Source organism: Symsagittifera roscoffensis, chromosome 2 (assembly GCF_963678635.1).
Source record: "Symsagittifera roscoffensis chromosome 2, txSymRosc1.1, whole genome shotgun sequence".
NCBI classification, from domain to species: Eukaryota; Metazoa; Xenacoelomorpha; order Acoela; family Convolutidae; genus Symsagittifera; species Symsagittifera roscoffensis.
In genome coordinates, this window is record NC_087063.1 from 26,075,597 (window position 1) to 26,102,610 (window position 27,014).

Genomic DNA, 27,014 nt, shown 5'->3' on the forward strand with positions numbered 1-27,014 from the left:
TGCGAAGGAACGGTTTCATTTTCGCTGTTAGTCGGAAGTTTCAATTCACACGCAAAGAAGCGGAGATATTTTATTCGGTCCACGAGGGAAAGTACTTTCACGAACGACTAATGCAAAGTACGAGTAGGGGACCAGTTGTGTGCTCGACTCTTTTCCGAGAAGATGCGATCAGAAAATGGAGAGACCTGATTGGTCCGACTGATGTGGAAAAGGCACGAGTTGAACAACCGAACTGTCTAAGAGCTCAGTTTGGAATTACAGAAACGAAAAATTGTTTTCATGGAAGTGACTCAATGGAAAGCGCCGAAAGGGAAAGAAAGCTTATCTTCCCGAATTTCGACCCTGAAGTGTGGAGAATACATTTCGATCGACTGGAGAAAAATGATGGCGTTGGTTCAATAATGTTTGACGAGAGTGACTGTGTCCATAAATTACCGAACTTATGACAGCTTTAACTGGTAAGTGGTTTCATTTTCTTTTCATCACTCAATCAGAGCTAGATCAGCCTGTGTCACGAGCAGAGTGTTGTCCCGCTTAAAGCGAAAACTGTGCATCGAAAGCGAGCGATGAAGTAGAACAAGCGAACGCGGAAACATCATTAGCAAAAGCGGATAAACAGGTCAAATGACCCGCAGTGGAGTAAAAGGTGAATTGTTTTTTGTATGTCGATCAACGTAGTGAAGACTCATATTTTTCAAAGCGAAAAATGTAACATGATATTTTAGTTCTTTCTAATGCAACAAGTTTTCTTCATGTTTTTACACAAAGGCAACTTTCATTGTTCTTACATTGTGTCTTGTAATCGTGAACTAGATTTTTCCCGCAGTAAACTTGTCATACAAATGTTTATTGCTTTTCTTACTTCCTTTATTACTGAAGCTTAAGAAGTAGAACTTTGCACTTGGCCTAAAGGTAACGCAGTAGTCTCTGCGATCTAAGTTCAGAGGTTCGAGTCCCGGTCGGAACTTGTTTTATTTTGTTTGCGATGAGCAAGCGTTATCAAATCGGAATGTAGACTTTTTTCGGGTTAACAATTTGTTTAACAAAATCAGTTGAATCACTTGCTCAATCAGTTAAGATGCTCAATTTCATGACAATTCAATTTTAACTACTGGGTGGATACTAGTTACTACAGGGTACTTTCAGGGAGGACTTGAAGCTTAAAATGTTCTTATACATTTTTTTTTCGGTTCAATTGGTGTCTGCTTAAAGATGGTCAGCCTTGTTTCCGCTTGGTAAGTTTTGTTAGTTGCTGATTTGAGTTGAAAATGTCTTGCTTGGCTTGTTTGCCTAGAATTCCTGTTTGATAAAAGTAGGTTTAATGGAGATGTATGGGATTGGGTTAATTATTTACTTCGTTTTGAGACGCTTTGCAAAGTTTTATCAGTTTTTGCAAAAAGTTTTTTTTTCTCAATAGTTTTTTTAAGCGATTTTCAAAAAATGAGTGTCCATAGAAAGACTGCCGCCACACTTGTGTACCTGAATACTTCCCTGGTCTCTTTTTGTTTTGTCTACACCCTTCGAAAAAGTCTTTTTTTTCGAAGGTCAACTATATCGCATAGTTGATTGCTACTTGAAGAGGGCGGAGCGCCTAGTATCTTTTCGAATGCTAACATCATCAATTATAAATTTGTCCCTTATTTATCAAAATAGTTTTTCTACTACACTTTTGGGTTAATAACTTGTTTAACAAAATTACTTGAACCATTTGTGCTGCTGACTTGCGCATTTTTTTTTGAAACTTTTCATTTAACTAGTAGTAGTTACTACTGATAAAAATTATATATCGAACTCAACCATTGCGTCTATAATTTTGAAATTTCGATTTTTACACTGATGATTTCGGTTTCATGATTGTTAGCTCAGCTCTGTTGGTTTTTTATATCACCTTGAATAGATACCAGTTAAGCTTTCGAGGTTCCTATTCCGATAAATTTTATGTTATATCGGCTTTATCGCCTCATATCTTGTCCATTGAAGAGCGAGAATTGATTTTTTTCCGTGTGATTGTTTCGGGGGTGGGGGAATAAGTACTTCGAGTTTGATGTAGGATATACGGGCGCATATACACGCAATGTTCGATTTTTTACCGCAAGGCTGCTATATGCCACTGAATGTAGTGAACACACCTGTATAGTTCATGCTGATTGTTTTTAAAAGTCTTTTGGATTGATCATGCTCAAATATGATTTTTGACGGTTTGACTTTCGATTTCTTTGAAGTTTAAATTCACATCCATTTAACTTAAAACAGTGAATTATTCTCTCCAATTACTAAGTGAAATTGGCGTGAACGACGTCTAATTCCGAAAGAGGATTTTTTTAAGTTATCCCATAGGAATAAAAAATCCATCTTTTGAGCCAATTTTCTACCATTGAGGTAGTTTTATCAAGAAAGTGTCAACCATAAACGATGTGTTAATCTGTTTGTTCATTGACACTTTTCCTACGTTCTGTTGACTATGTTTTTCTCATGTTGAGTTTTCTGGTAACTACAAATATTATACTCCATCTTCAATTCTTGTGATCACGTAGCTGAATAAAACAGTTTATGCGCTTTGATCTGGTCGCGTCTTTACCTAATGATATTACCTGGAGCTTGATATTGCTTGTTTTGTGACTTTTATCTTTTCTTCTACTTCAAAAAACAGGGCTTCGCTTTCGAGCAGTCTTGTTTCAATGTTCGCCTTTGTCTGAAGTAAAATACCAAATACATACCACTCATTTAAGAAATTAAACTTGTCAATGCCTATCGGTTTTAAGTTCTACGATAATTTTTAATTTCCCAGTTTTAGCGCGCTGTTTAAAACTTAATAAAGAAGCTGACTTTTTTTGTTTGGCAATCAGGTTTTAATTAAACTGCATTGTGTTTTCTGTATTTGGTTCAAAAAAATAAGCAGTTGATTTCTCGTATGTTTTTTTCACTGCTCTTTGTCCTTTACATATTGATTCTATTTCTTTGTCGTAAAAGTTCCAACGTTAAAGCTGCGCTCCGCCTTTGTGGTAATTTGGATAGTTTTCCTCGAATATGACAAAGAAAAGGAAAAATAGCAGCGAATGCTTTCGGATTAGGTGACGTAAATGCGCAAGAAATCCCTCCTATATTCGATTTAATGACTTTTGATGGGCGGAAGTTAGAGTGTATGTTTAATGAATCGTATTCTTATGTCATGTTCGCTCAAATAAAAAATGAAATAGATTTAGATCTTTCTTTGATAGGAATTTGATTTCTTTCGTCATCATATTCCGTTCAATTTTTTGTTCAAATTCATTCCCTGATGGCGAAAGATTAAAAGTCGCAAAACCCTTCATCATATTATTCCGCCCTTAAAAAAGAAATTTTATTCGCTTTTTTCGGAAAAAAACGCTTGTGAATTAAGGAAGGTATTTCATTTTTAGTTTACAATGCACTCAGATTTTTTCCTATCTTTTTTCGATCGCTTTCATTTGTATTGAGAATTGTTCATCGGGCAGAAAAAAATCAGTAAAATTTGGTATTTTGTTGAACATTTAATTGTTTGAAACCTTATTTGAAATAGAACATTCGAATCGTGAGATTATCGGAGTCAAATTTTCTTGAAACAATTAAGGAAATGTTTTGAATATATGCAATTCTTATTGTTTCCTGTGAACCTGTCCTCCAGCACGAATGCCTCTGTCTTCCATATGATTAACTGACCAAATTTTACTTCTCTGAAAAAGTTCAAGTACTAACATGCTTTAATTTTTTTCATTCCGTTCTACTCTTTTAATTTGTGTGAATTCTGATTTGTTTTACCTAGTCACAGTACAAGTGGAAACAGTGTACTGACGTTGAGTCAACTGCAACTAAGACAACCGGAAATGGGTTAGTGCAACCAGCAAACCGCTCGAACAGTCGAATTTATATCTGTTGATAAGAATGCTTTGACACTTCATAGATGTAGTTTATGGCCTTTACATTTTTATGGACTTAGATTGAGGGCAATAATAATTAGTGAGTTTTTTTTTTAATTTGGCGGATTAAGCTCAATCCAAGTAAATCAAAAAATTATTTGATTCGGATCAATCGGTTTCGGATCATTGCCTTTTTTTGGGTGGGGAGGGGGCGGAAGTAACCACCGAGAAGCGATGACGCAGATCGCTAATGGCTGCATTGCATAGGACACCCCACCAAACATCCCCTTGCAGTCGTGCAAACGGCATTAAATTAATTCCATCATGCCACTAAATTGCAACACTGATTGATTTTGCAAAGGCTTAAAATTTATACGGAAACACGTATTATTTCATTATGTCTCGAAATATGAAAGCAGTTGAAGCTGCAGAAAAAAATAACGTGCATTAGAAAATTCAAGAGCGAAAAAAGGTTATTGCTTCTTTCGCTTGTTTTATCCTATTAGTTCCTTTTACTGTTAATTGTTGTTATAGAGCTAACTCAACTCCAGATTTTTCTTTATTGAATAAGTCGTTTTTGAAATAATTAGTGATAAATTAGTTGATATTTGCATTTTTTGATCATATAATGCGGTTCAGTTTTTCTACTTGTCTTCAAGAAATATAGATTCATTTAGTTTTTGCTTAAAAGTTTGCTTGCGAATTTTATTTGATTTCACCGAAAGCAGTTTACTAATTTCCGAGTTTAAGTCCATAAATATATGCGCAATATGAGACTAGAGCGAAGAAAAAGAAGCATTGATAGACTCGGTCTTCAACGTGACTAAAACTTAATGTAAGTCAGTAAAGTTTATGTATAACTCGGCTGATACAGCAAGAAGGGTTACGAAGTACACAAAAATACCAAAAGGGGGATGCGGGTATGGATAACTGTAGTAAATAATAGTAGATAAGTAAAAGAAGATAAAAGGTGATGTAAATTCATCCATCATCCCTTTAGCGTCTAATTTTTTTCGAGAGTTAATCGGTGACAGGTACAGATGGTCTGTAATCCAAAAAACCTCATTACGCAACAGCACAGCTGTTAAAACTAGGGTTTTGGTTTCATCACAGCTTTTAAAAGATCATTTAGAAATACGTATTACTATTACAGAGATATAATTACAGCAATCACAAGTTATCCAACTGTTTCTCCGAAGCGTCCATTTTTCCTGGCTTATAATAAGTTTCTTGATCCACTAGGAGAAATCTAACTAGGAATTTTTTGTCAATAACTTTTGTTGCATCTCGAATGCAACTTTGGTATTTGTTTAATTTTATAAAACCTGTGCTATGAATTTAAATTGTCAATTGACGCTTTTCTGCATCTGAGACTTTGCGGTTTTACCCTCATCGACAAAATCATTTTTGAATCATAAACTTTTGAAAGTGATTTTTTATACTGTAAGAGCTTTAAATCAGGCAGAATCTAATTGGGCTGCGAAAAGATTTTTTGAGATACGGGGGGCTTTTTCGGTTTAGAATTTTGTTCTAATACCATTCGAAAGAATTAATTTCTCGTTGTTCCTACCATTTGGAAAAAGGGGAGGAACTTTGTATTCGGGTGTGTTTTAGTTTTTTTTTGTTTCCGCGTAGAATCTGCCACCACAAATAATCATCGGAGTGTTGAGTGAAATTTTATATTACAGCCCTTACAGTCGAGACTCGAATGACATTCAAAAATTCAAAAAAGTTCCTATTGTCGAAAGAACCGGTTTGAAATGTTTTGTTCTTTGTCCTAATTCGAGCGAATAGAACGTGCGAGCAGGCTTACTAAAGCTTATATTAATGGCTAAAAGCTTACAATAGCTTGATTTAAAACGTAAAAGTTTACTTAGTTTTATTCGGGTAACCTTATTTTTTTCTCGAGTTTTATCAAAAGAATTTTTTCACGTTTAAGCCATATCGTATATTGCAATGGTTAAGATTTTTTTTTCGATTTTCCAGATTGAGTTCAGTGTTTATTTCACCAAGTTTAAAATTAGCAAACCAACAGTGTTATGCTGTTAGGGCTTTCCCAGGTGTTGCCATTTGGGCCTCCATATATCTATTAACAAATCCTTGTTGCTCACGAGATGGCAATTTTCTAGTTTTTTCAAAGATTTATTAGAGAAATTGTATTTAAAAAAATTTCCAAAATTTGAAATTCTTACTCTCAGGACTTCCGAATCTTGTTTCTAAATCTCACTTCTCAAATCCTTGTAGTTTTTGATATATGAAGTTTTTTTATGATTTTTCAAAAATTTTCAAAAAACTTAGATTTTAAAAAAATCAAAAAAATTAAAATTGTTTTTTTTTGGAAAATTTCAATCATGTAGTATGAAACTGTGAGGGTACTTTCAGGGGTTGCGAATCTTACCTCTGAATATGACTGCTCAAGTCCTTTTAGTTTTCGAGATATGACGTTTTTTAGGTTTTTCAAAAAAATTTCAGAAATTTTAATTTTATTTTTTTTCTTCTTCAAAAATTCAAGTTCCCACTTTTGTAGTGGAGGCTGTCAGAGAGCTCTCAGATTCGCAGCGGTTGCGAATCTTTCCTCCAAATGTGACGGCTCAAATCCTTGTAGTTTTCGAGATATGATGTGTTTCATGATTTCTTTTTTTTTTTTTCAAAAAACAGTTTTTGATAAGTTCACAAGATTACAAATTCTCAACCTTGTAGTTGGATAATGTCAGGGTAGTCTCAGAAGTTTTTTGTTAGACGTTTGACGTACGAATGCGACTGCTCAAATGCTTTTAGTTTTCGAGATATGACATTTGTAATGTCTTTTTTGTTTTAAATGTTCAAAGAACTTAGATAGAAAAATTTTCTGAAAACTTGAAATTCTGATCTCTATAGTGAGACTTGTTCAAAGCACGCCTAGGGATTGCGAGTTTTTGCTTCAAATAGGATTGCTCAAATCCTTGTAGTTTTGAGATATGACGTGTTTCGTGATTTCTTTTTTTTTTAAAAAACGGATTTTGATAAGTTCACAAGATTACAAATTCTCAACCTTGTAGTTGGGTAATGTCGGGGTACTCTCAGAAGTTTTTTGTTAGACGTTTAACGTCCGAATGCGACCGCTCAAATGCTTTTAGTTTTCGAGATATGACATTTTTAATGTCTTTTTTGTTTTAAATGTTCAAAGAGTTTAGATAGAAAAATTTTCTGAAAACTTGAACTTCTGATCTCTATAGTGAGACTTGTTCAAGGCACTCCTAGGGATTGCGAGTTTTTGCTTCAAATATGATTGCTCAAATCCTTGTAGTTTTGAGATATGACGTGTTTCGTGATTTCTCTTTTTTTCAAAAAACAGATTTTGTTAAGTTCACAAGATTACAAATTCTCAACCTTGTAGTTGGATAATGTCGGGGTAGTCTCAGAAGTTTTTTGTTAGACGTTTAACGTCCGAATGCGACTGCTCAAATGCTTTTAGTTTTCGAGATATGACATTTGTAATGTCTTTTTTGTTTTAAATGTTCAAAGAACTTAGAAAGAAAAATTTTCTGAAAACTTGAAATTCTGATCTCTATAGTGAGACTTGTTCAAAGCACTCCTAGGGATTGCGAGTTTTTGCTTCAAATAGGATTGCTCAAATCCTTGTAGTTTTGAGATATGACGTGTTTCGTGATATTTTTTTCAAAAAACGGATTTCGATAAGTTCACAAGATTACAAAATCTCAACCTTGTAGTTGGGTAATGTGAGGGTACTCTCAGAAGTTTTTTTGTTATACGTTTTACGTCCGAATGCGACTGCTCAAATGCTTTTTCCGAGATATGACATTGAACATTAAAAAAAGACATTACAAAAGAACTTAATAGAAAAATTTTCTGAAAACTTGAGCTTCTGATCTCTATAGTGAGACTTGTTCAAGGCACTCCTAGGGATTGCGAGTTTTTGCTTCAAATATGATTGCTCAAATCCTTGTAGTTTTGAGATATGACGTGTTTCGTGATTTCTCTTTTTTTCAAAAAACAGATTTTGATAAGTTCACAAGATTACAAATTCTCAACCTTGTAGTTGGATAATGTCGGGGTAGTCTCAGAAGTTTTTTGTTAGACGTTTAACGTCCGAATGCGACTGCTCAAATGCTTTTAGTTTTCGAGATATGACATTTGTAATGTCTTTTTTGTTTTAAATGTTCAAAGAACTTAGATAGAAAAATTTTCTGAACACTTGAAATTCTGATCTCTATAGTGAGACTTGTTCAAAGCACTCCTAGGGAATGCGAGTTTTTGCTTCAAATAGGATTGCTCAAATCCTTGTAGTTTTGAGATATGACGTGTTTCGTGATTTCTCTTTTTTTCAAAAAACAGATTTTGATAAGTTCACAAGATTACAAATTCTCAACCTTGTAGTTGGATAATGTCGGGGTAGTCTCAGAAGTTTTTTGTTAGACGTTTAACGTCCGAATGCGACTGCTCAAATGCTTTTAGTTTTCGAGATATGACATTTGTAATGTCTTTTTTGTTTTAAAAGTTCAAAGAACTTAGATAGAAAAATTTTCTGAACACTTGAAATTCTGATCTCTATAGTGAGACTTGTTCAAAGCACTCCTAGGGATTGCGAGTTTTTGCTTCAAATAGGATTGCTCAAATCCTTGTAGTTTTGAGATATGACGTGTTTCGTGATTTTTTTTTTCAAAAAACGGATTTCGATAAGTTCACAAGACTACAAAATCTCAACCTTGTAGTTGGGTAATGTGAGGGTACTCTCAGAAGTTTTTTTGTTATACGTTTTACGTCCGAATGCGACTGCTCAAATGCTTTTTCCGAGATATGACATTGAACATTAAAAAAAGACATTACAAAAGAACTTAATAGAAAAATTTTCTGAAAACTTGAGCTTCTGATCTCTATAGTGAGACTTGTTCAAGGCACTCCTAGGGATTGCGAGTTTTTGCTTCAAATATGATTGCTCAAATCCTTGTAGTTTTGAGATATGACGTGTTTCGTGATTTCTTTTTTTTTTTTTCAAAAAACAGATTTTGATAAGTTCACAAGATTACAAATTCTCAACCTTGTAGTTGGATAATGTCGGGGTAGTCTCAGAAGTTTTTTGTTAGACGTTTAACGTCCGAATGCGACTGCTCAAGTGCTTTTAGTTTTCGAGATATGACATTTTTAATGTCTTTTTTGTTTTAAATGTTCAAAGAGTTTAGATAGAAAAATTTTCTGAAAACTTGAAATTCTGATCTCTATAGTGAGACTTGTTCAAGGCACTCCTAGGGATTGCGAGTTTTTGCTTCAAATATGATTGCTCAAATCCTTGTAGTTTTGAGATATGACGTGTTTCGTGATTTCTTTTTTTTTTTTCAAAAAACAGTTTTTGATAAGTTCACAAGATTACAAATTCTCAACCTTGTAGTTGGATAATGTCAGGGTAGTCTCAGAAGTTTTTTGTTAGACGTTTAACGTCCGAATGCGACTGCTCAAATGCTTTTAGTTGTCGAGATATGACATTTGTAATGTCTTTTTTGTTTTAAATGTTCAAAGAACTTAGATAGAAAAATTTTCTGAACACTTGAAATTCTGATCTCTATAGTGAGACTTGTTCAAAGCACTCCTAGGGATTGCGAGTTTTTGCTTCAAATAGGATTGCTCAAATCCTTGTAGTTTTGAGATATGACGTGTTTCGTGATTTCTCTTTTTTTCAAAAAACAGATTTTGATAAGTTCACAAGATTACAAATTCTCAACCTTGTAGTTGGATAATGTCGGGGTAGTCTCAGAAGTTTTTTGTTAGACGTTTAACGTCCGAATGCGACTGCTCAAATGCTTTTAGTTTTCGAGATATGACATTTGTAATGTCTTTTTTGTTTTAAAAGTTCAAAGAACTTAGATAGAAAAATTTTCTGAACACTTGAAATTCTGATCTCTATAGTGAGACTTGTTCAAAGCACTCCTAGGGATTGCGAGTTTTTGCTTCAAATAGGATTGCTCAAATCCTTGTAGTTTTGAGATATGACGTGTTTCGTGATTTTTTTTTTCAAAAAACGGATTTCGATAAGTTCACAAGATTACAAAATCTCAACCTTGTAGTTGGGTAATGTGAGGGTACTCTCAGAAGTTTTTTTGTTATACGTTTTACGTCCGAATGCGACTGCTCAAATGCTTTTTCCGAGATATGACATTGAACATTAAAAAAAGACATTACAAAAGAACTTAATAGAAAAATTTTCTGAAAACTTGAGCTTCTGATCTCTATAGTGAGACTTGTTCAAGGCACTCCTAGGGATTGCGAGTTTTTGCTTCAAATATGATTGCTCAAATCCTTGTAGTTTTGAGATATGACGTGTTTCGTGATTTCTTTTTTTTTTTTCAAAAAACAGATTTTGATAAGTTCACAAGATTACAAATTCTCAACCTTGTAGTTGGATAATGTCGGGGTAGTCTCAGAAGTTTTTTGTTAGACGTTTAACGTCCGAATGCGACTGCTCAAGTGCTTTTAGTTTTCGAGATATGACATTTTTAATGTCTTTTTTGTTTTAAATGTTCAAAGAGTTTAGATAGAAAAATTTTCTGAAAACTTGAAATTCTGATCTCTATAGTGAGACTTGTTCAAGGCACTCCTAGGGATTGCGAGTTTTTGCTTCAAATATGATTGCTCAAATCCTTGTAGTTTTGAGATATGACGTGTTTCGTGATTTCTCTTTTTTTCAAAAAACAGATTTTGATAAGTTCACAAGATTACAAATTCTCAACCTTGTAGTTGGATAATGTCGGGGTAGTCTCATAAGTTTTTTGTTAGACGTTTAACGTCCGAATGCGACTGCTCAAATGCTTTTAGTTTTCGAGATATGACATTTGTAATGTCTTTTTTGTTTTAAAAGTTCAAAGAACTTAGATAGAAAAATTTTCTGAACACTTGAAATTCTGATCTCTATAGTGAGACTTGTTCAAAGCACTCCTAGGGATTGCGAGTTTTTGCTTCAAATAGGATTGCTCAAATCCTTGTAGTTTTGAGATATGACGTGTTTCGTGATTTCTCTTTTTTTCAAAAAACAGTTTTTGATAAGTTCACAAGATTACAAATTCTCAACCTTGTAGTTGGATAATGTCAGGGTAGTCTCAGAAGTTTTTTGTTAGACGTTTAACGTCCGAATGCGACTGCTCAAATGCTTTTAGTTTTCGAGATATGACATTTGTAATGTCTTTTTTGTTTTAAATGTTCAAAGAACTTAGATAGAAAAATTTTCTGAACACTTGAAATTCTGATCTCTATAGTGAGACTTGTTCAAAGCACTCCTAGGGATTGCGAGTTTTTGCTTCAAATAGGATTGCTCAAATCCTTGTAGTTTTGAGATATGACGTGTTTCGTGATTTCTCTTTTTTTCAAAAAACAGATTTTGATAAGTTAACAAGATTACAAATTCTCAACCTTGTAGTTGGATAATGTCGGGGTAGTCTCAGAAGTTTTTTGTTAGACGTTTAACGTCCGAATGCGACTGCTCAAATGCTTTTAGTTTTCGAGATATGACATTTGTAATGTCTTTTTTGTTTTAAAAGTTCAAAGAACTTAGATAGAAAAATTTTCTGAACACTTGAAATTCTGATCTCTATAGTGAGACTTGTTCAAAGCACTCCTAGGGATTGCGAGTTTTTGCTTCAAATAGGATTGCTCAAATCCTTGTAGTTTTGAGATATGACGTGTTTCGTGATTTTTTTTTTCAAAAAACGGATTTCGATAAGTTCACAAGATTACAAAATCTCAACCTTGTAGTTGGGTAATGTGAGGGTACTCTCAGAAGTTTTTTTGTTATACGTTTTACGTCCGAATGCGACTGCTCAAATGCTTTTTCCGAGATATGACATTGAACATTAAAAAAAGACATTACAAAAGAACTTAATAGAAAAATTTTCTGAAAACTTGAGCTTCTGATCTCTATAGTGAGACTTGTTCAAGGCACTCCTAGTGATTGCGAGTTTTTGCTTCAAATATGATTGCTCAAATCCTTGTAGTTTTGAGATATGACTGTTTCGTGATTTCTTTTTTTTTTTTTTCAAAAAACAGATTTTGATAAGTTCACAAGATTACAAATTCTCAACCTTGTAGTTGGATAATGTCGGGGTAGTCTCAGAAGTTTTTTGTTAGACGTTTAACGTCCGAATGCGACTGCTCAAGTGCTTTTAGTTTTCGAGATATGACATTTTTAATGTCTTTTTTGTTTTAAATGTTCAAAGAGTTTAGATAGAAAAATTTTCTGAAAACTTGAAATTCTGATCTCTATAGTGAGACTTGTTCAAGGCACTCCTAGGGATTGCGAGTTTTTGCTTCAAATATGATTGCTCAAATCCTTGTAGTTTTGAGATATGACGTGTTTCGTGATTTCTTTTTTTTTTTTCAAAAAACAGTTTTTGATAAGTTCACAAGATTACAAATTCTCAACCTTGTAGTTGGATAATGTCAGGGTAGTCTCAGAAGTTTTTTGTTAGACGTTTGACGTACGAATGCGACTGCTCAAATGCTTTTAGTTTTCGAGATATGACATTTGTAATGTCTTTTTTGTTTTAAATGTTCAAAGAACTTAGATAAAAAAATTTTCTGAAAACTTGAAATTCTGATCTCTATAGTGAGACTTGTTCAAAGCACGCCTAGGGATTGCGAGTTTTTGCTTCAAATAGGATTGCTCAAATCCTTGTAGTTTTGAGATATGACGTGTTTCGTGATTTCTTTTTTTTTAAAAAAACGGATTTTGATAAGTTCACAAGATTACAAAATCTCAACCTTGTAGTTGGGTAATGTGAGGGTACTCTCAGAAGTTTTTTTGTTATACGTTTTACGTCCGAATGCGACTGCTCAAATGCTTTTTCCGAGATATGACATTGAACATTAAAAAAAAGACATTACAAAATAACTTACATAGAAAAATTTTCTGAAAACTTGAGCTTCTGATCTCTATAGTGAGACTTTTTCAAGGCACACCTAGGGGTTGCGAGTTTTTACTTCAAATATGATTGCTCAAATCCTTGTAGTTTTCGAGATGTGACGTTTTTTTTCTTCAAAATTTGGTATTTCTAAACCTGAAGTTGGGGAGGTTTCATAGTTCTCTCAGGTGTTGTGAATCTTGCCTCCAAATTTGAGTGCTCAATTTTTGTTTCGAGATATGGCACTTTTCTTGGCTTTTCAAAAAAAAGAAAACTTCAATTTGAAGTTTCTCAAAACTTTGAAGTTCCCAAACCTGTAGTTGGGTACTGCTGTGAGTACTCTCGGGAGTTGCGAATCGTGCGTCTAAATGCGACTGCTCATTTGCTTTTCATCCGAGATGTGACGTTTTTCAGTTATTTTAAAAACATTCAACGAACTTCACAAAATTGTATGGTTTTTCAAATTTTGATTTAAAAACTTGAATAACTTTACATAATTTGAAATTACCAACCCTGTAATTGGGAGCTGTCAGAGTACACTCAAAGGTTGTAAATTTTATTTCCAATATATGCTGTTTTTTTATGAGTTGTCATAAATTCGAAGCACCGGAGGTGCGTTACACGCTAGTACTATTTAAATGCGTGTGACGCGTATCTCACCTTGTTTAAGCATGTTTTTTTTGTATGCATGACAAAAGAAATTTTCAAGGTTAAGCTATATCATGTGTTGCAGTGCTTAAGATTTTTTTGAATTTTCTTGTCTATGATTGCTAGGTCAATTAAAAAGCCCGTGTAGGGCTGTAATTATGATGCCAGTATGAGAGGGAAGGAGAACGGCAGTGTAGTGTAGTGTAAAGGTTGGTTTCATCCATCCATACATTCTGGCCTCGATTAATGAAAACCTAAATTTCAAAAGTTTCCGAGAAGTGACGTTCTTTAACGAGTTTTTTGAATTTTTAACAACTTCCAAAAAAATTGAAATTTCCAACCATATAATTACGTTCTGTCAGAGTACTCTTAGGGTTTTTAAGTCTTGCCCCTAAACATGGCTGCTGAAAATCTTTTAGTTTCTGAGATTTGACGTTTTCTGTGATTTTTGAAAAACTTTCGAAATAAATTAGATTTCAAAAACCTCCTAAAATTTGAATTTCCCAGCCTTACAGTTCGGTGATGTCAGTTTTTTTTCTCAGGGGCTTCAGGGCTTGTTCCTTATACGAATGCTCAAAACCCTAAGTTTCCGAGTTGCTGTTTTTCCTGATTTCTCAAAAATTAGGTTGAAAAAATTAAAGTTAAAAAATTAGGTTTACAATTAGTTAAAAACTTCATGGTATGGTGTGGCCAAGGTAATGTCAATAGGTATATATCTGATTTTCAAATATGATTGCTCAACGCCTTTGAGTTTTCGGGATTCAGCGTTTTAATGTTTTTCGAATCTTTGAAAAAATTTATTATCCAAAAAACGACTTTTCGAAATTTGAGGTTCTTGACCTTTTGTTGAGTTGATTTCAGGGTACTCTCAGCAGTTTCAGTTATGAGCTTTATTTGTTATTTTGCTCAATTTTGGCGTTTTGTTGGTTTTTTTTAACTTCCATTTTTCATGTTTGCAATGTTGAAAGTCTTCACCCTATGGCGGGATGATATTGAGTTACTCTCAGGAATTGCAGGCCTCCAAACTTGAGTGCTTAGGTAGTTTCAGTTGTTTTTTATGACCCTTGGCCCAGCTCCCACTTGTCAACCTCGGGCTTTTATTTCGTGGGGAGAGAAAGATGTCATCAGCTTTGCCGTAACCCGACCCACCTTGAGGTGGCTGATGACACTGGGACTGTTCCAACCGTGACTGAAGCGGGATTCGAACCCAGGAGCTTTGTGTTTAAGATCGAATAGAAGGACTGAACAGATTGATGCTCTGTTACTCACAGGAGCTACAGATTTCGCGTCCAATTATGACTGCTAAAGGCTTTTTACTTTCCAAGATTCGAATTGAGCTAGTTTTGTACCTTAATTAAGCCAGCTGTAGCTTATTTTGAATCTGTTCTGTTTTCTCTTCTCTGTGGCTGCGTTAGTGCCAGTCGTTTTTTTTTGCCAAACCAGTCTAAATTTCAAAGTTTTTCCTATGTCGACTTCTGTTTCAAAGGTTTGCGTTGACTCTCTGTGTACATAATTTTTCCTCTGCGTGTTTGTAGATTTGCCAGCTAACATTTTGTTGTTTACGCAGCAAACGCTTGTTGTAATGTGAGCTATTGTTTTTTCTTCCAAGTCGCTCAAAATTGTGCTCAACTTCTTTCCTCAGTTTAATTGGCGAGTAATTAGTGTAGCATGTCTTTTTATCCTTTTTTATTAGAACATTTTTTTTATGAGAACACCTTTTTACTAGTAGTTGGCGTGTAATTTCTCGCGTCCAGAAAATTCGGCCGAAGACAATTCAGCCGATTTGAAATTCAGACAATTCAGCCAATAATAGTGACCGCCGCAGTCGCGCCAACGTGTTGCGAGCTTGCCAACAGGGTAGGACTCTATACGAAATTTAGAGCCGGTTATCGCCGCGACGCGCGCGTAGCGCGCCCACCGGCGACCTTAAACCGAGAAAAAACTCCAATTCCGATATTTTTTCTTTCGAATCTAGCGTTATGTAAAACTGGCTGAATTGTCTCAGGCTGAATTGTCTGTATACTTTTGGCTGAATTGTCTGAATTTTAAATTGGCTGAATTGCCTGTGCGCCGTAATTTCTATATGGCAGTTAGGGCAGTTGGCAAGAGAACGAGGCTTCATAATCTAGATGTGGATGAATTGAGTTGAGTTGTCGTTTTTTCTCTTTTCAAAGCTTATTGTTCTGACTTCGGATTTCTTAGCGAGTATGCTTGCACTGGACTAAAATGACAATGGCGTTGCTACTCGAACAGATTATTTGAATAAGCGAATTATTTATGCGTGGCAAATTATCCGCATTCATAATTATTCCAAATTGAATTGAGGCAAGCGAATTGGTCTTATTAATTCCATACACGGCTCAAATTTTAACACTTGAATTGTGATATTATCAGCCTAAAATTCGTAGTTTGTCAGTATTTCCAAAAATTAATCGAGACCAAATAATAAACAGTCTGAACATGCAGGTCTTTGCCCTGATACGAGCAGTCTTATTTAGTAATATGCATTCTTTGCAGTTTCTAAAATCCCTATTTTTTGTTTTAATCGAATGCAACTTCGCCTCTGTGTACATTTTCTGTTGAGTTTTGAATAGGTTTTTGTGTTTCTTGTTTGAGACCGCAATTGTTTTGCCGTTTCAAAGTTTATTTTTCAAGTGTTTTGTTGAATTTTTGAAGGTCTTGCCGTTTTTCTTGCTTGCTGTTGCGAAATGCCTTTTCGCATCTGTGTCAAATTTTTTACAGTAAATACCTTGGTCTTATTTTCCTGCGCTTTTTAACCTTGGTCTTATTTTCCTGCGCTATTCATTCTTTCGAAGTAAACGTCTAGTTTTTAGATTTTGGTTTTCAAGCTGTCATATAGTTGTTATTGATTTGGTTCCCAGTAGTGAAGAGCAAACTTGAAGAGCTCATTTTGTTCACAAAATTTTTTGCTGGATTATAAATGTTGGTAAATGTGAATTTTATAACCAAAATTATTAGTTTTACTAAGTCTTTTTACAATTTCTTTTCTGTCAGTAACTAAAAGTGGAAGACTAAAAAGGTAAAGTTCCCAAACGTTAAGTTTTGTGACGAAGATATTTAATACAGATGTTTTTGATTAAAAATTTGGGCCAATCTCTTGACGATCATTTTCGTTTTTTTTTTGCGATAACTTTTTGTAGTTACATTTGCATGGATTGGAAATTGAGATTGTGTGAAAATATGAGAATCCCAGTTCTAATGATGTTGAGTATCTGTTGCTGGCTATGTTTGGGTTTTTTCGACATTTTATACTGTTTATGATTGTTATCGCTTTCTTCGCCTGTGTTGAATTTTTGTTTTATTTATTGCTTTAAGAATGTTGGGGTTGCTGCGGGTCCGCTTCTTACTGTTTAAAACACTCTAGTGATATATCATATTAAAGCCCTTTCAGTTGTAAATTCAACGACATTATAAATTTTCAAACAGTTGTCCCAGTGGCGAGGAAAACTGGTTTAAATTGTTTTGTTCCAATTCCAAGCGAGTACAGCGATCGAGAAACGTTCAATTAACAAAAATTGCTCATTCAGGCTGAGAAAATTTGATACTACTAAAATTAAAACTAGTTTCGGAAGCTTCATTAGGGATTTTTTGCGACAAAGTTTTCTTGAAAAATAAGAAAATTGGTGTGCAAAAAATCAAGAAATTTTTTTTAGAAAGTGGTCTTTTAGAAAGAGTCTTTTTTGAATACAACCGTGGTCGAATATGCCCAAGTCACTAACTTTCTTCGCATTTGATTAGTTTTCTCATCATACCGCGCACAAAACATAAACAAAACTAGTATGAAAAAAACTTAAGAAGTGTTTTATGAATGTGGTCGGAACATTCTGTGCTAGGTGCACAGCAACCGGTTGTCCTTATTTCAGTTTGTCATTGCCATTTCTTTGATTTATAATGGAATATTTACCGGGAATCTGTTTGCGTTTTTGTCGTTGTATCTACATATTTTTTCTTATTTTAATTAAGCAGGTAACGTCGTGTTGTAAAAATATGGCAAACATTACTGGTGTATTAGTTTTTACTGTAACTTGTTATTTTTCTGAATTCAAATGTTTTAATATGTCGCTTCTCATTTCTTTTTCATTTTAGATGTATTAAGTCATATTTTATCCCATGGCAAGGGCGAAGCTTCCTTTTTGAGACAAATAGTGTGTTTTATTGAAACGAACTAATAGAGATGCTGAAACATGAAAAGATAGTCGCACTAGGTGGAAAACTATGAAAAAAGCTCCATGGGGTTGAATGGATAAATTGGTAGCTATTTTGTTGTGTCTATCAATAAACCAATTTTAAATTTTTACCCGACGAGTAACAACGGTTTTTCTAACCAATTATGCTGTGTATTAGTACCAACATTTCAGATGAATTTATATTATACAAAGTCAAATGTTAAATTTCTTTCCTGACTTTTTTTATTGTCCTCATATTTGATATCTTTTTCCTCGGCTGATTATAAATTTTTGCTCTGATACTTCAGCCACGTTCTATTTTTATAAGATTGATACCTATTATCGTTCCGCTATTTTATTTTCCTATATTCATTATTGCAAGTTAGATCAAATTGCTTTTTTTTTGCTTTTGATTTGTCAATACATTTATTCAGTGAAGAAGTCTCGATTGTACGTACTACCAGGTATTTTCGAGTCGAAAGATTTAACAGATTATTAAACGCTGTTCGGTTTTCATTTCCAAAAAGATTGCTTTTTAAGATATGGTCTTTGCAAAATATCATTGACCGCAACAAAACCATTGATTAAAATGCTAATTATTGCCTGTTTTTTTGTTTAATTGCTGAAATTAATCCAGGCCAAAACTATCTTTAAAATAGCAAAACGTGAAATCAACAATTTAACAAGATAAATATTTGACTATTTTTTAGCTGCTCAATGGAATTTTTCCCTCCGTTCACTGAATGGGAAAGAAAAAGTGCGTTTTTTCATGCGACTTTCACAATGTTTTGAAGCCATAATAGTCGTGATTGTAATTCATAAAGACATTTCGAAACGTTTTCTCGATGGGGAGAAAAACTTGTCTAGGTTGTTTCTATTCAGATTTCAATGTAGCGAAGACCGTCGTAACATTTAGCGATGAGCACACTCTGTTTGAAATTGTAAAGCATAAGTAGCTAAACAAAATACTTTGAGAGAGACAGAAAAAAAAGAAAGACTTTGAGAAAGAAAGAGAGAAAAAGGACAAAGAAAAAAAGAAGAGGGTACAGGGAGAGAAAAATATAGTTATTTTAGTAGAACAGCAAACACTGTCGAATAAATACACTAACTGAAGCTGGTGTAAAAACTATTTTCTCTGTTGTGGCTTGTTTAGAAAACTGATATGATTCCTTGCATACTCAACAGCTTTATACAGGTGTAAATTGTGTGGTAAAGGGTTCATCAGCTATAAAAGACATAGATAGAGGTGACCATCGCAACCCATAATTAAGACCTATCTGTTCAAACTTGTATACGTTAAATCAATAAGTTTACAATTTAACACTTTATCGTGAAGGAAATTTTCTCGCCCGCCAAAACCACACGATATTAAGACCACCCTTTTGGTACTTTTTAAGAACCTTTTGGTACTTTTTAAGAAATTCATTTTTGGCCGACCGGCCCTGAAATTTTTTAAAGGCGCCTTTAGCGCCAATCTATTTTAACTTTGAGGGGAAGCGCGCGCCAAAAAAAAAAAAATTTCTTTAAAAAAAATGCCCAAAAACGGCTTTTTGACCTGTTTTTTCAAAAATTTGCCTGCGGCACAGACAATTTAGCCAAAACAGCGTCTTTTTTAGTGCTTTAGGAGAGCTCGGAAAATCAATTTGGTCGACCTAAAAAAAGTCATTCAGATTGTTTCTTTGATAAAGTGATGAATTTGATTTTATCTTGATCGAAATTAAGCTGGTATCCTATCATTTTAATGAAGTAACATCAGTTTTCAATTAATTTACGGAGGCTATTTTAAATCATCTGCGTAAGGCAAAAAATTGAGTTGAATTTATTGTTGTTAAATCATTTAAAATATATAACGAAGAAGACCTAAAATAATACCCTTTGATACGCCACTTTTAATGGAATCAGGTTTTGATAGTGTCGTTATTTTGAACTGGTTGCGTTTTTTCTTTGCAGCAAGATTTTTACATACTATCAAATTCTGTTTTTTTTCTCAGGCAGATGTTGTGTGACACAATTGTCAAAAGCTTTTCTAAAATTCCGAGAGTTCACTGCCGAGCGGTATTTACCAAACAATAGCGCTCGAAGACGTACAGCAACCTTTCCGGGGGTTTATGTTAATATTGTTGTTTTTAACCCCGAGGGGGCGCGTCCGGCTTGCTCCAACCAAGCCGGGGTTTAAAAAAGTTGTGTTCTGGGAATCCTGGTAAACGAGTCCTAGTTAAGTCTAAATCCTATATACTGGTGCCTTTTTTAAGCGGTGTTCTTGGCTAAAAACTAAAATTACAATGAACAAGCTATGAATAAATCATAGAAAAATTCAATTGAGAGTGAAAAGAATAATAATTTGCGTAATTATTGGACGTTGTGAGAAAAAATCTTGCAGAAATCGTGCGTGATAAATTCAAAAAATGAACAGAAGAGCGAGATAAAACTTAGGAGGTTTTCGTTTTTGCCTGTATTTGGGCATATATCTCGAAGGTCGCACTGTTCATGAATAGGGGTAACAGTCGCGCACTTCCAGAAAGATGGTCTTTGTTTATTATGTAAAATGCAAAGAAAGAGATAATAAACAGCAGTGGGCAGATAGTGCGAGCATTTTGCTCAAACATAGGGTGTCACATTATCATATGTTTTTCTGAGCTAACTTTCACAAATATATCGAGGTTTCATAACAAACTGAACAAGTTAGGCGATAGCTGTCCAAGTAGCACAGAATCTTTGGCTATATTCATACAAAACCAAATGATTTTTATCTTAGTTTCTGTACTCCAAGTTTCTAGTGTGTGATGTGATTCCAGAACTATACAAACGCGTAGAAAGTTTGTGAATTAGGCCAGATTGACATTTTTGTCTTCAAAAAATGAATACCAATCAGGATTGAAAGGGCTTTAATATGACATATCCCTTAGCCTAGTGCGATGACTGTTTAAGGCACCTGAATTCGCGTGAAAAAAAATTAAAACCTTACCGAGTAAGTGCCTCGCCATTTTTCAAATGGTCGGAACAACAGAGATAGCCCGTTACTGTACGAGTAGCACAGAATGTTCCGACCAGTCTTAAGAAATAAAAAGTTTTTTTTTCAAAATTATTGTCGTTTTTTCTGCGTGGTGTGAAAAAGGATCTGAACGAAAAACTCACTTTAATGCATATCCGACGGTCATAGTAAATAGGCAAATAAGACAACAATCGTAGAAAATTGCATGGAAAAGCAAAAAAAAATGAAAAATTCTAATTCTTTCACTCTTTGCAGAAAAGTTGCAAAAAAATTCTTTAAATTGAGCTATCAAGGATTTAAATTTTCCAAAAACGAGCTGAGGCTATAAAAATAAAGATATAAAAATGAGGGAGGGTGGGACGCAGACCTGACTGGCTAGATAACGGAAACCCTTTATCGTTGTGAAGCGAAATCGCAAGAGTCTTTTTCGGCTAATTTTCATTTTGGAAACGTTTGATATTTGAAGAGACTGTCTCATTTTTCATATATTCCACATAGCAGCAAACTAAAAATTGGATGCAATCATTATGGATGTTATGGCAAATTTTCTTGGATACGCTGATTGAAATACTTTCCTTATTTAAGACTTGAGCCAGAAGCCAGATTTTATCCCGCTGATCGTATCGCGTTTTTGCCATGCGCCTGCTAATCTGCCACATGCCGGTGGAAGCCGTGTTTATATGGTTTGCCGTTCAAAAAATATCAGATCATTGGTGTCGGGTGTTTCCGTGCGTTCATTACCCGCATTTTAATTCCTTGCTCGCTATGATTGCCTATAAGATGTTAACATCTATCGAACTTGCTAGAGCAGGTTGGTTGATCCTAACCGATATACTTTTGCCTTGAAGAATTTCTGTTCATGCAATGAAGCCAGTTTTGACTGTATTCAATATTCAAGTTTCCTTTTTGCCAAGAGAAGAATGACCATTGGAGGCAATATGTCAAATGGTCGATTATCTTCTACCTAGCAAAATGTGCTATTCAGTTTTGGAGAATGGTTTCGAATATGCTAAAGAGTGGCTTTGTTTATAGTCAAAAGATTCTTTTTCATGTCTTTGAAGTTGTTACTTGCATTGTCTCGATTGAAATTATATCGGTGTGTTTTTCATCCTTTTATTGATTGCCTTTGCGATAAGCAATAGTATTGCAATCAGGTACTAGACTTTTTTCCCGTGTATAACTTGGTTCAAAGGAATCATCTGGACTCTGTTGGTACCTTCGTTCATAATGAATTCAAGTTTCTTTGTGTCTCCTGTAACTTAAGCCTGGAGGTAACGAACACGCCTGGGACAGCAAAGGTCTTGTCGAATCTGACCTGACCTGTTTTTTTCAACGGTAAATAAACTGTTGTCCTAATATTTGGTTTGTTTTCGGCTCAACAGGTTTTCACACAAATTTTGTTGCCGCTCAGTAAATGATTTCCATTTTAAGGGCTGTTAGTAAACTTCATCCGATATAAACACGAAGTTTTTGTAGCTCTAAATTTTCAAATTTCGAATATGCTAAAGAGTGGCTTTATTTATAGTAAAAAGATTCTTTTTCATGTCTATGAAGTTGTTACCTGCATTGTCTCGATTGAAATCATATCGGTGTATTTTTCATCTTTTTATTGATTGCCCTTGCGATAAGCAAGGGTATTGCTATCAAGTACTAGACTTTTTTCCCGTGTATAACTTTGTTCGTAGGACTCATCTGGACTCCTGTTGATGCCTTCATTCATAATTAATTCAAGTTTTTTAATGCCTTCTGCAACTTTTACCCTAGAGGGAACGAATACGCCTGGGACAGCAAAGGTCTTGGGTTCGAATCTTACAGGACCTGTTTTTTTCAACGGTAAATAAATTGTTGTCCTAATATTTGTTGTCCGTCGCCTTTGTTGCCGCTCTGTAAATGATTTCCATTTTCAAGGGCTATTTATGAACTTCATCCGATACAAATAATAAGTTTTGTAGCTCTAAATTTTCAACTTTTGTCAAAGTATTTTTTCAAGTAGTTTTTTCCACCACAATTTTTCTGATTTTTTTTACCTGTCTTTTTTTCGCTCGTTTTTTTGTAGCGCAATGTTTTTTTTGCGCCGTAAGTGTTGCGAGTAACCGCTTCGCCTCTGTATGTCAATTTTTGCTCGTTAGGTGATTTTGGTACTTTTGTTAGATTTGTAATTTTCCACGGTTTTTTGGTTATTTTCTGATGCGGCTTGTTCTGCAAATGCTTTAGCAGCTTGGTCGAAATATCTATAAATGCAATTGGATCAAATTCTTTGCGACCGTTTTAGATTCACAAAAATTTCATTTCCAGTTGCTAAAAACAAGATCTTTTTAAAAATATGTTTTGGATTTTTGATGCTACCATGATTTTTTTTGTCCATAATGATTTATTATCCTTGCTATCACCAAGCATTATCAAATGGAAACATATTTTTTTTTTCAAATTAGGTATTTTTTCAACAGCAGGATTTTGAGCAAGTTTGCATTTTGAAGTCCCATTTTCTTCGAAGTTTGTATTCATGTTGGTGGTAAATGTGAACTCTTGAGCTCTTTTTTGTTTTTTTTTGGCTTCAAATGTTTATTCGATATGAAAGGTTTCGGCTAATATGATTTCGGCGTAGTCGAATTATATTGCATGGTTTGAAAGCGCTAAACATTTTCAATCGTTTGCGTGCTTGTTGAGCGAAACTTGAAAATTTGTAGCTCAAAGCTTAGGTAATTTGTCGGCTCAATCACCATTTTTTTAAATTTTGTTTCAAAGCTAATTTACTGCTGAGATTTGTCCTTATTGGACATGTTTTTAGTTGAACTGCATTCGAGACAAATGTATAAAAATTTTAGAAGAGATTGTTTTCGATATTTTTCCCGAGCTGTTTTTTCGATCAAAGTTTTTGTTCAGTTATACCGTTGCATAACTTCGATGCTATTTTTGTAATTATTTGTTATTTACACTAGCGCGTCAGCATAGTATATTACTAAGAACCTTCTTTTTTTCTAAACTAAGTTCCAAATATTGGTACCACTTTTCGGGCACCTTAACAGCTTTTTGATAGCATGTGGCTTAACATTCGAATAGTATTGAGTAGAATAAGTTACCACAGTTGATGCATTTTTATTTCTTTGAACGATCCGTAAAAAGCTATTTAATCCAAACAATATAACAAAAATAAAAATTCAATTCAGTAATTGTCTAAATCAATATATCTTGCAGTTTTTTGAAATGCGTAATTTATGCTTAATGTGGCTTTATGTTTCGCGATTTGTTACATGCAAAGAGTTATTGTGGATGCCTTCAGTTTTGTCACATTTCAAATTAATACTTGCAAAGTTGTGTCCATCTGTATTGGCAATTTGTTAGAATTTGTAGCTGATTTGTTCGGGTATGTCGGTGGTTAAGCGTGTGTGGCTGAGTGGTTAGTGAACGAGACTTAAATTCTCGACATTGCAGTAGGTCGCAGATTGAATCATTGACGTAGCCGAGTTTTTTTATACTAATTTTACTAATTCGAGGCTCATTAATATTTTTTGCACTTTCTAGAGCTGCTTTTTGTCGTGTTCTGGCTAGTGTTTGCGAAGGGAAGCTTCGCTTCTGTGTTAAAGTTTTGTTTGAAATTTACCCGGAATCATTTGCGTTTCCTAGATTGAGCAAGCTTCATCAAAAAGTGGCAATCAGTGGCTTCTACACAATAGTCGATTGATCATGTTTTGTCTAATTTTCATTGCAGTTCGAAGGCTTAATTTAGTTCATAAAAAATAACCATTTTTTCCTTGTTCATCAAAACTTCAAAACATAGTGGTTTGTGCATATTTACATTATTTAATGCCAATGATTGCATTTTACTTCTTGTTGATTTTCGCTCTCCTTTTTTTCAAGAAACTCTTGAAAAGTTGTTTAGACTCGAATTGTTCCGGCCATTTGAAAAATGCGGAGGAATTTTGAATTCGGGTATGTTTTAGTTTTTTTGTTTTCCACGCAAAATCAGGTACCACAAATAATCATCGGTATGGGTCGAGTGATAAATCATATTAAAACTCTTTAAGTCGTGATTTGATTGATCTCAAAAAAATTGGAAAACAAATTCTCAGTGTCGAGAAAAACCAGTTCGAATTTTTCGTCTAATTTCAAGCTAGTAAGGTCAGGCTAAGCAGGCTTACAAAAGTAAATGTACAAAAGTAACATTTGTAAATTTGTTTGAATTTTTGAACGATTTTTTTTCCGTTTTTCTAGGCATTTTTCTTCAAAAACTGTTTTCCAATTGTTTTTTTTTTAATTATGAAGGTCGAATATGCCCGAAAAATTTATGCCACACAAAAAATACAACACTAATTTGAAAAAAAATGTATTTTTTGTAAGATTATGGTCGGAACATTCTGTGCTACTTGCACAATAACCGGCTATACTTGTTTGATTTTTATTACTATTCTATGCTTGTTTTTTTTTTTACTCAAGTCAAAAGGAGATGCCACCTGACAGGCTGATGCCTTTTTGCTATTATCCCAAACCGAACTAAATTGTAAACGTACAATTTCATAGAATGTATGTTATAGGTGTTGGCTTGAAATTGAAATTATTATAAAATCATTTGTTATGAGGAAAGCAAATAAAGCACTCTTATAAGAAGAATGCAAAAAAAGGGGAATATTTATCCAGTTTTCTCAAATTGGGTTTATTTTATCAAAAAACGTTCAATGGTAAAAATTTTTAAGAATGTGCTAAATCGCCTGGAGATATTATAGCAAAATGTCTGGTTTTTTAAAATATAAATGTTTCTTTGAAATTATAAATTGGGTTAATCTGTCATTATATTGGCGGCTGCTTTTATTTTCAAGAACTATATTTAACAAAACAAATAATATCCGCTGATGGGGAAGTTGCTTTCTGATGCCTTGCCTTGCTAAATATTTGACCGAAAATGGAAAAGGTTTGCTCGCGGATTTTAAATTATTGTTCTTTTTTAGCTCGTACCTGAAGACAGACACTCTCTCCATTTTGAAGAACCCGTAGCCATTCGATAATACAATTGATCAAATCACACTGAATATTTACAAATATGGATGAAAGTGAAGTTACTTACTACCTGGACGAAAGTCATGACGTCTATGCTTTCGACGAAGACAAATTGCACCGAATGGCAATGCGGTACCGCAAAATATCCTCTCAAATGATCCAAATTTATTTGGATAGTTGTCATTTTGGCGAACAGCACATTATTCAAAGTATGCTGCAAGAAAACGCGCTGACCGATCACGTGGTCAACTATCGAGACGCAAACGGCAGAACGGGCCTGTCATACGCATGTGAGTATGGCTACGACGATATCGTGAAAACACTAGCCAGGTGTGGCGAACGAGTCGTGGACCCGAACATAGCGGATAAAGACGGCAATACGCCTTTAATGTTCGCGTCGCAAGCTGGCCATGAAATGTGCGTGTCTGTTTTACTGAACTATTTTCCAAACTTAGACATCGATCATATCAATAATTTCGGACTGAACTCACTAATGAAAGCAGCCATTCAAGGTCACTCGGAATGCGCGCGCTTTTTAATTTTATCGGGAGCTTCGCCGTTTGTACCAGACAGTCAAAAAAACCTGACTCCAGACGCTTGGGCAACGTACTGTGGTCGACTCGGCACTGCGGATTTGATTAAAAGACTGAAAGTTACCCTCGGACCCAAACTTTGTTCTCTATGTGGATATACAAAACCATTGGCTAGTTGTCCAGGACATGCTATTGGATTGTGCAAGACACATAGTCCGTATACTTCGAGACTGGATATCAATTTGCAAAGCACTCCACTGCCCTCGAAGAAAATCACCACTGGTGAGGCTCCTCGACATTTGACTACTAAAATTAGTGCATGCAAAGTATTTGTACATTGCCCATCGGGAAGTGTAGTAAAAATTCACTCGCCACATGACAGTTCCGAAAACAGTTTAGCGCACGCCGGTGAAAATCACACAGAACAAGAAGACGCTTGCGAGTCTAATTTCGAACAACATATGAACTTATTGCAGACGGGAGATGCTGTTATGAGTACTGCGTCTAGTTGTCCTGCTCTGCCAAATTTTGCAAACAGTTGTAATTTGCCAGGCTCGAAAGAGAATATTTCAGCAGGAGACCCTACCAGTTTGCTTTTGTCGAGCAAAAACAAAGTTTCAAAGAAGTCGCCGAAAAAAGCAGGATTCCACAGGATCATTTCGTGGTTCACATGTTTCTCGTCTAAAGAGGTCGCGAGTAAAGATTTCAGTCCCAAATTTGAATCAAAGAGTGTTGAAATTAAGCATAGGAAGAAAGGAAGCAGTTCGAGGCGTAGAAATTCCTACTCGAGACAAGCCCAAGTGTCGCGACGGATCAGTTTTTCATCCTAATATATGTCGTCTTAATGTTATTTTTTAGACAAAAAATGAATAATTTAAATTCAATATTCAATATACAAATTA

At 34.6% G+C, this 27,014-nt stretch overlaps 1 protein-coding gene across 7 annotated transcripts; it reads left to right on the plus strand.

Annotated features, from left to right (window-relative positions):
• Nucleotides 1-342: 342 nt before the first annotated feature.
• Nucleotides 343-26,996, plus strand: LOC134838881 (ankyrin repeat domain-containing protein 17-like). Of its 7 annotated transcripts, none has more exons than XM_063854180.1 (2): nucleotides 343-458; nucleotides 25,531-26,996. In XM_063854180.1, the coding sequence occupies exon 2, from the start codon at nucleotides 25,623-25,625 to the stop codon at nucleotides 26,940-26,942; it is 1,320 nt and encodes a 439-aa protein (XP_063710250.1). In that variant the 5' UTR covers nucleotides 343-458; nucleotides 25,531-25,622; the 3' UTR covers nucleotides 26,943-26,996. The 7 variants fall into 7 exon arrangements, with proteins under 7 accessions (XP_063710250.1, XP_063710257.1, XP_063710251.1 ...); XM_063854187.1 differs by lacking the exon at nucleotides 343-458 and adding an exon at nucleotides 468-646; XM_063854181.1 differs by lacking the exon at nucleotides 343-458 and adding an exon at nucleotides 3,557-3,846.
• The last annotated feature ends 18 nt before the right edge of the window (nucleotides 26,997-27,014 follow it).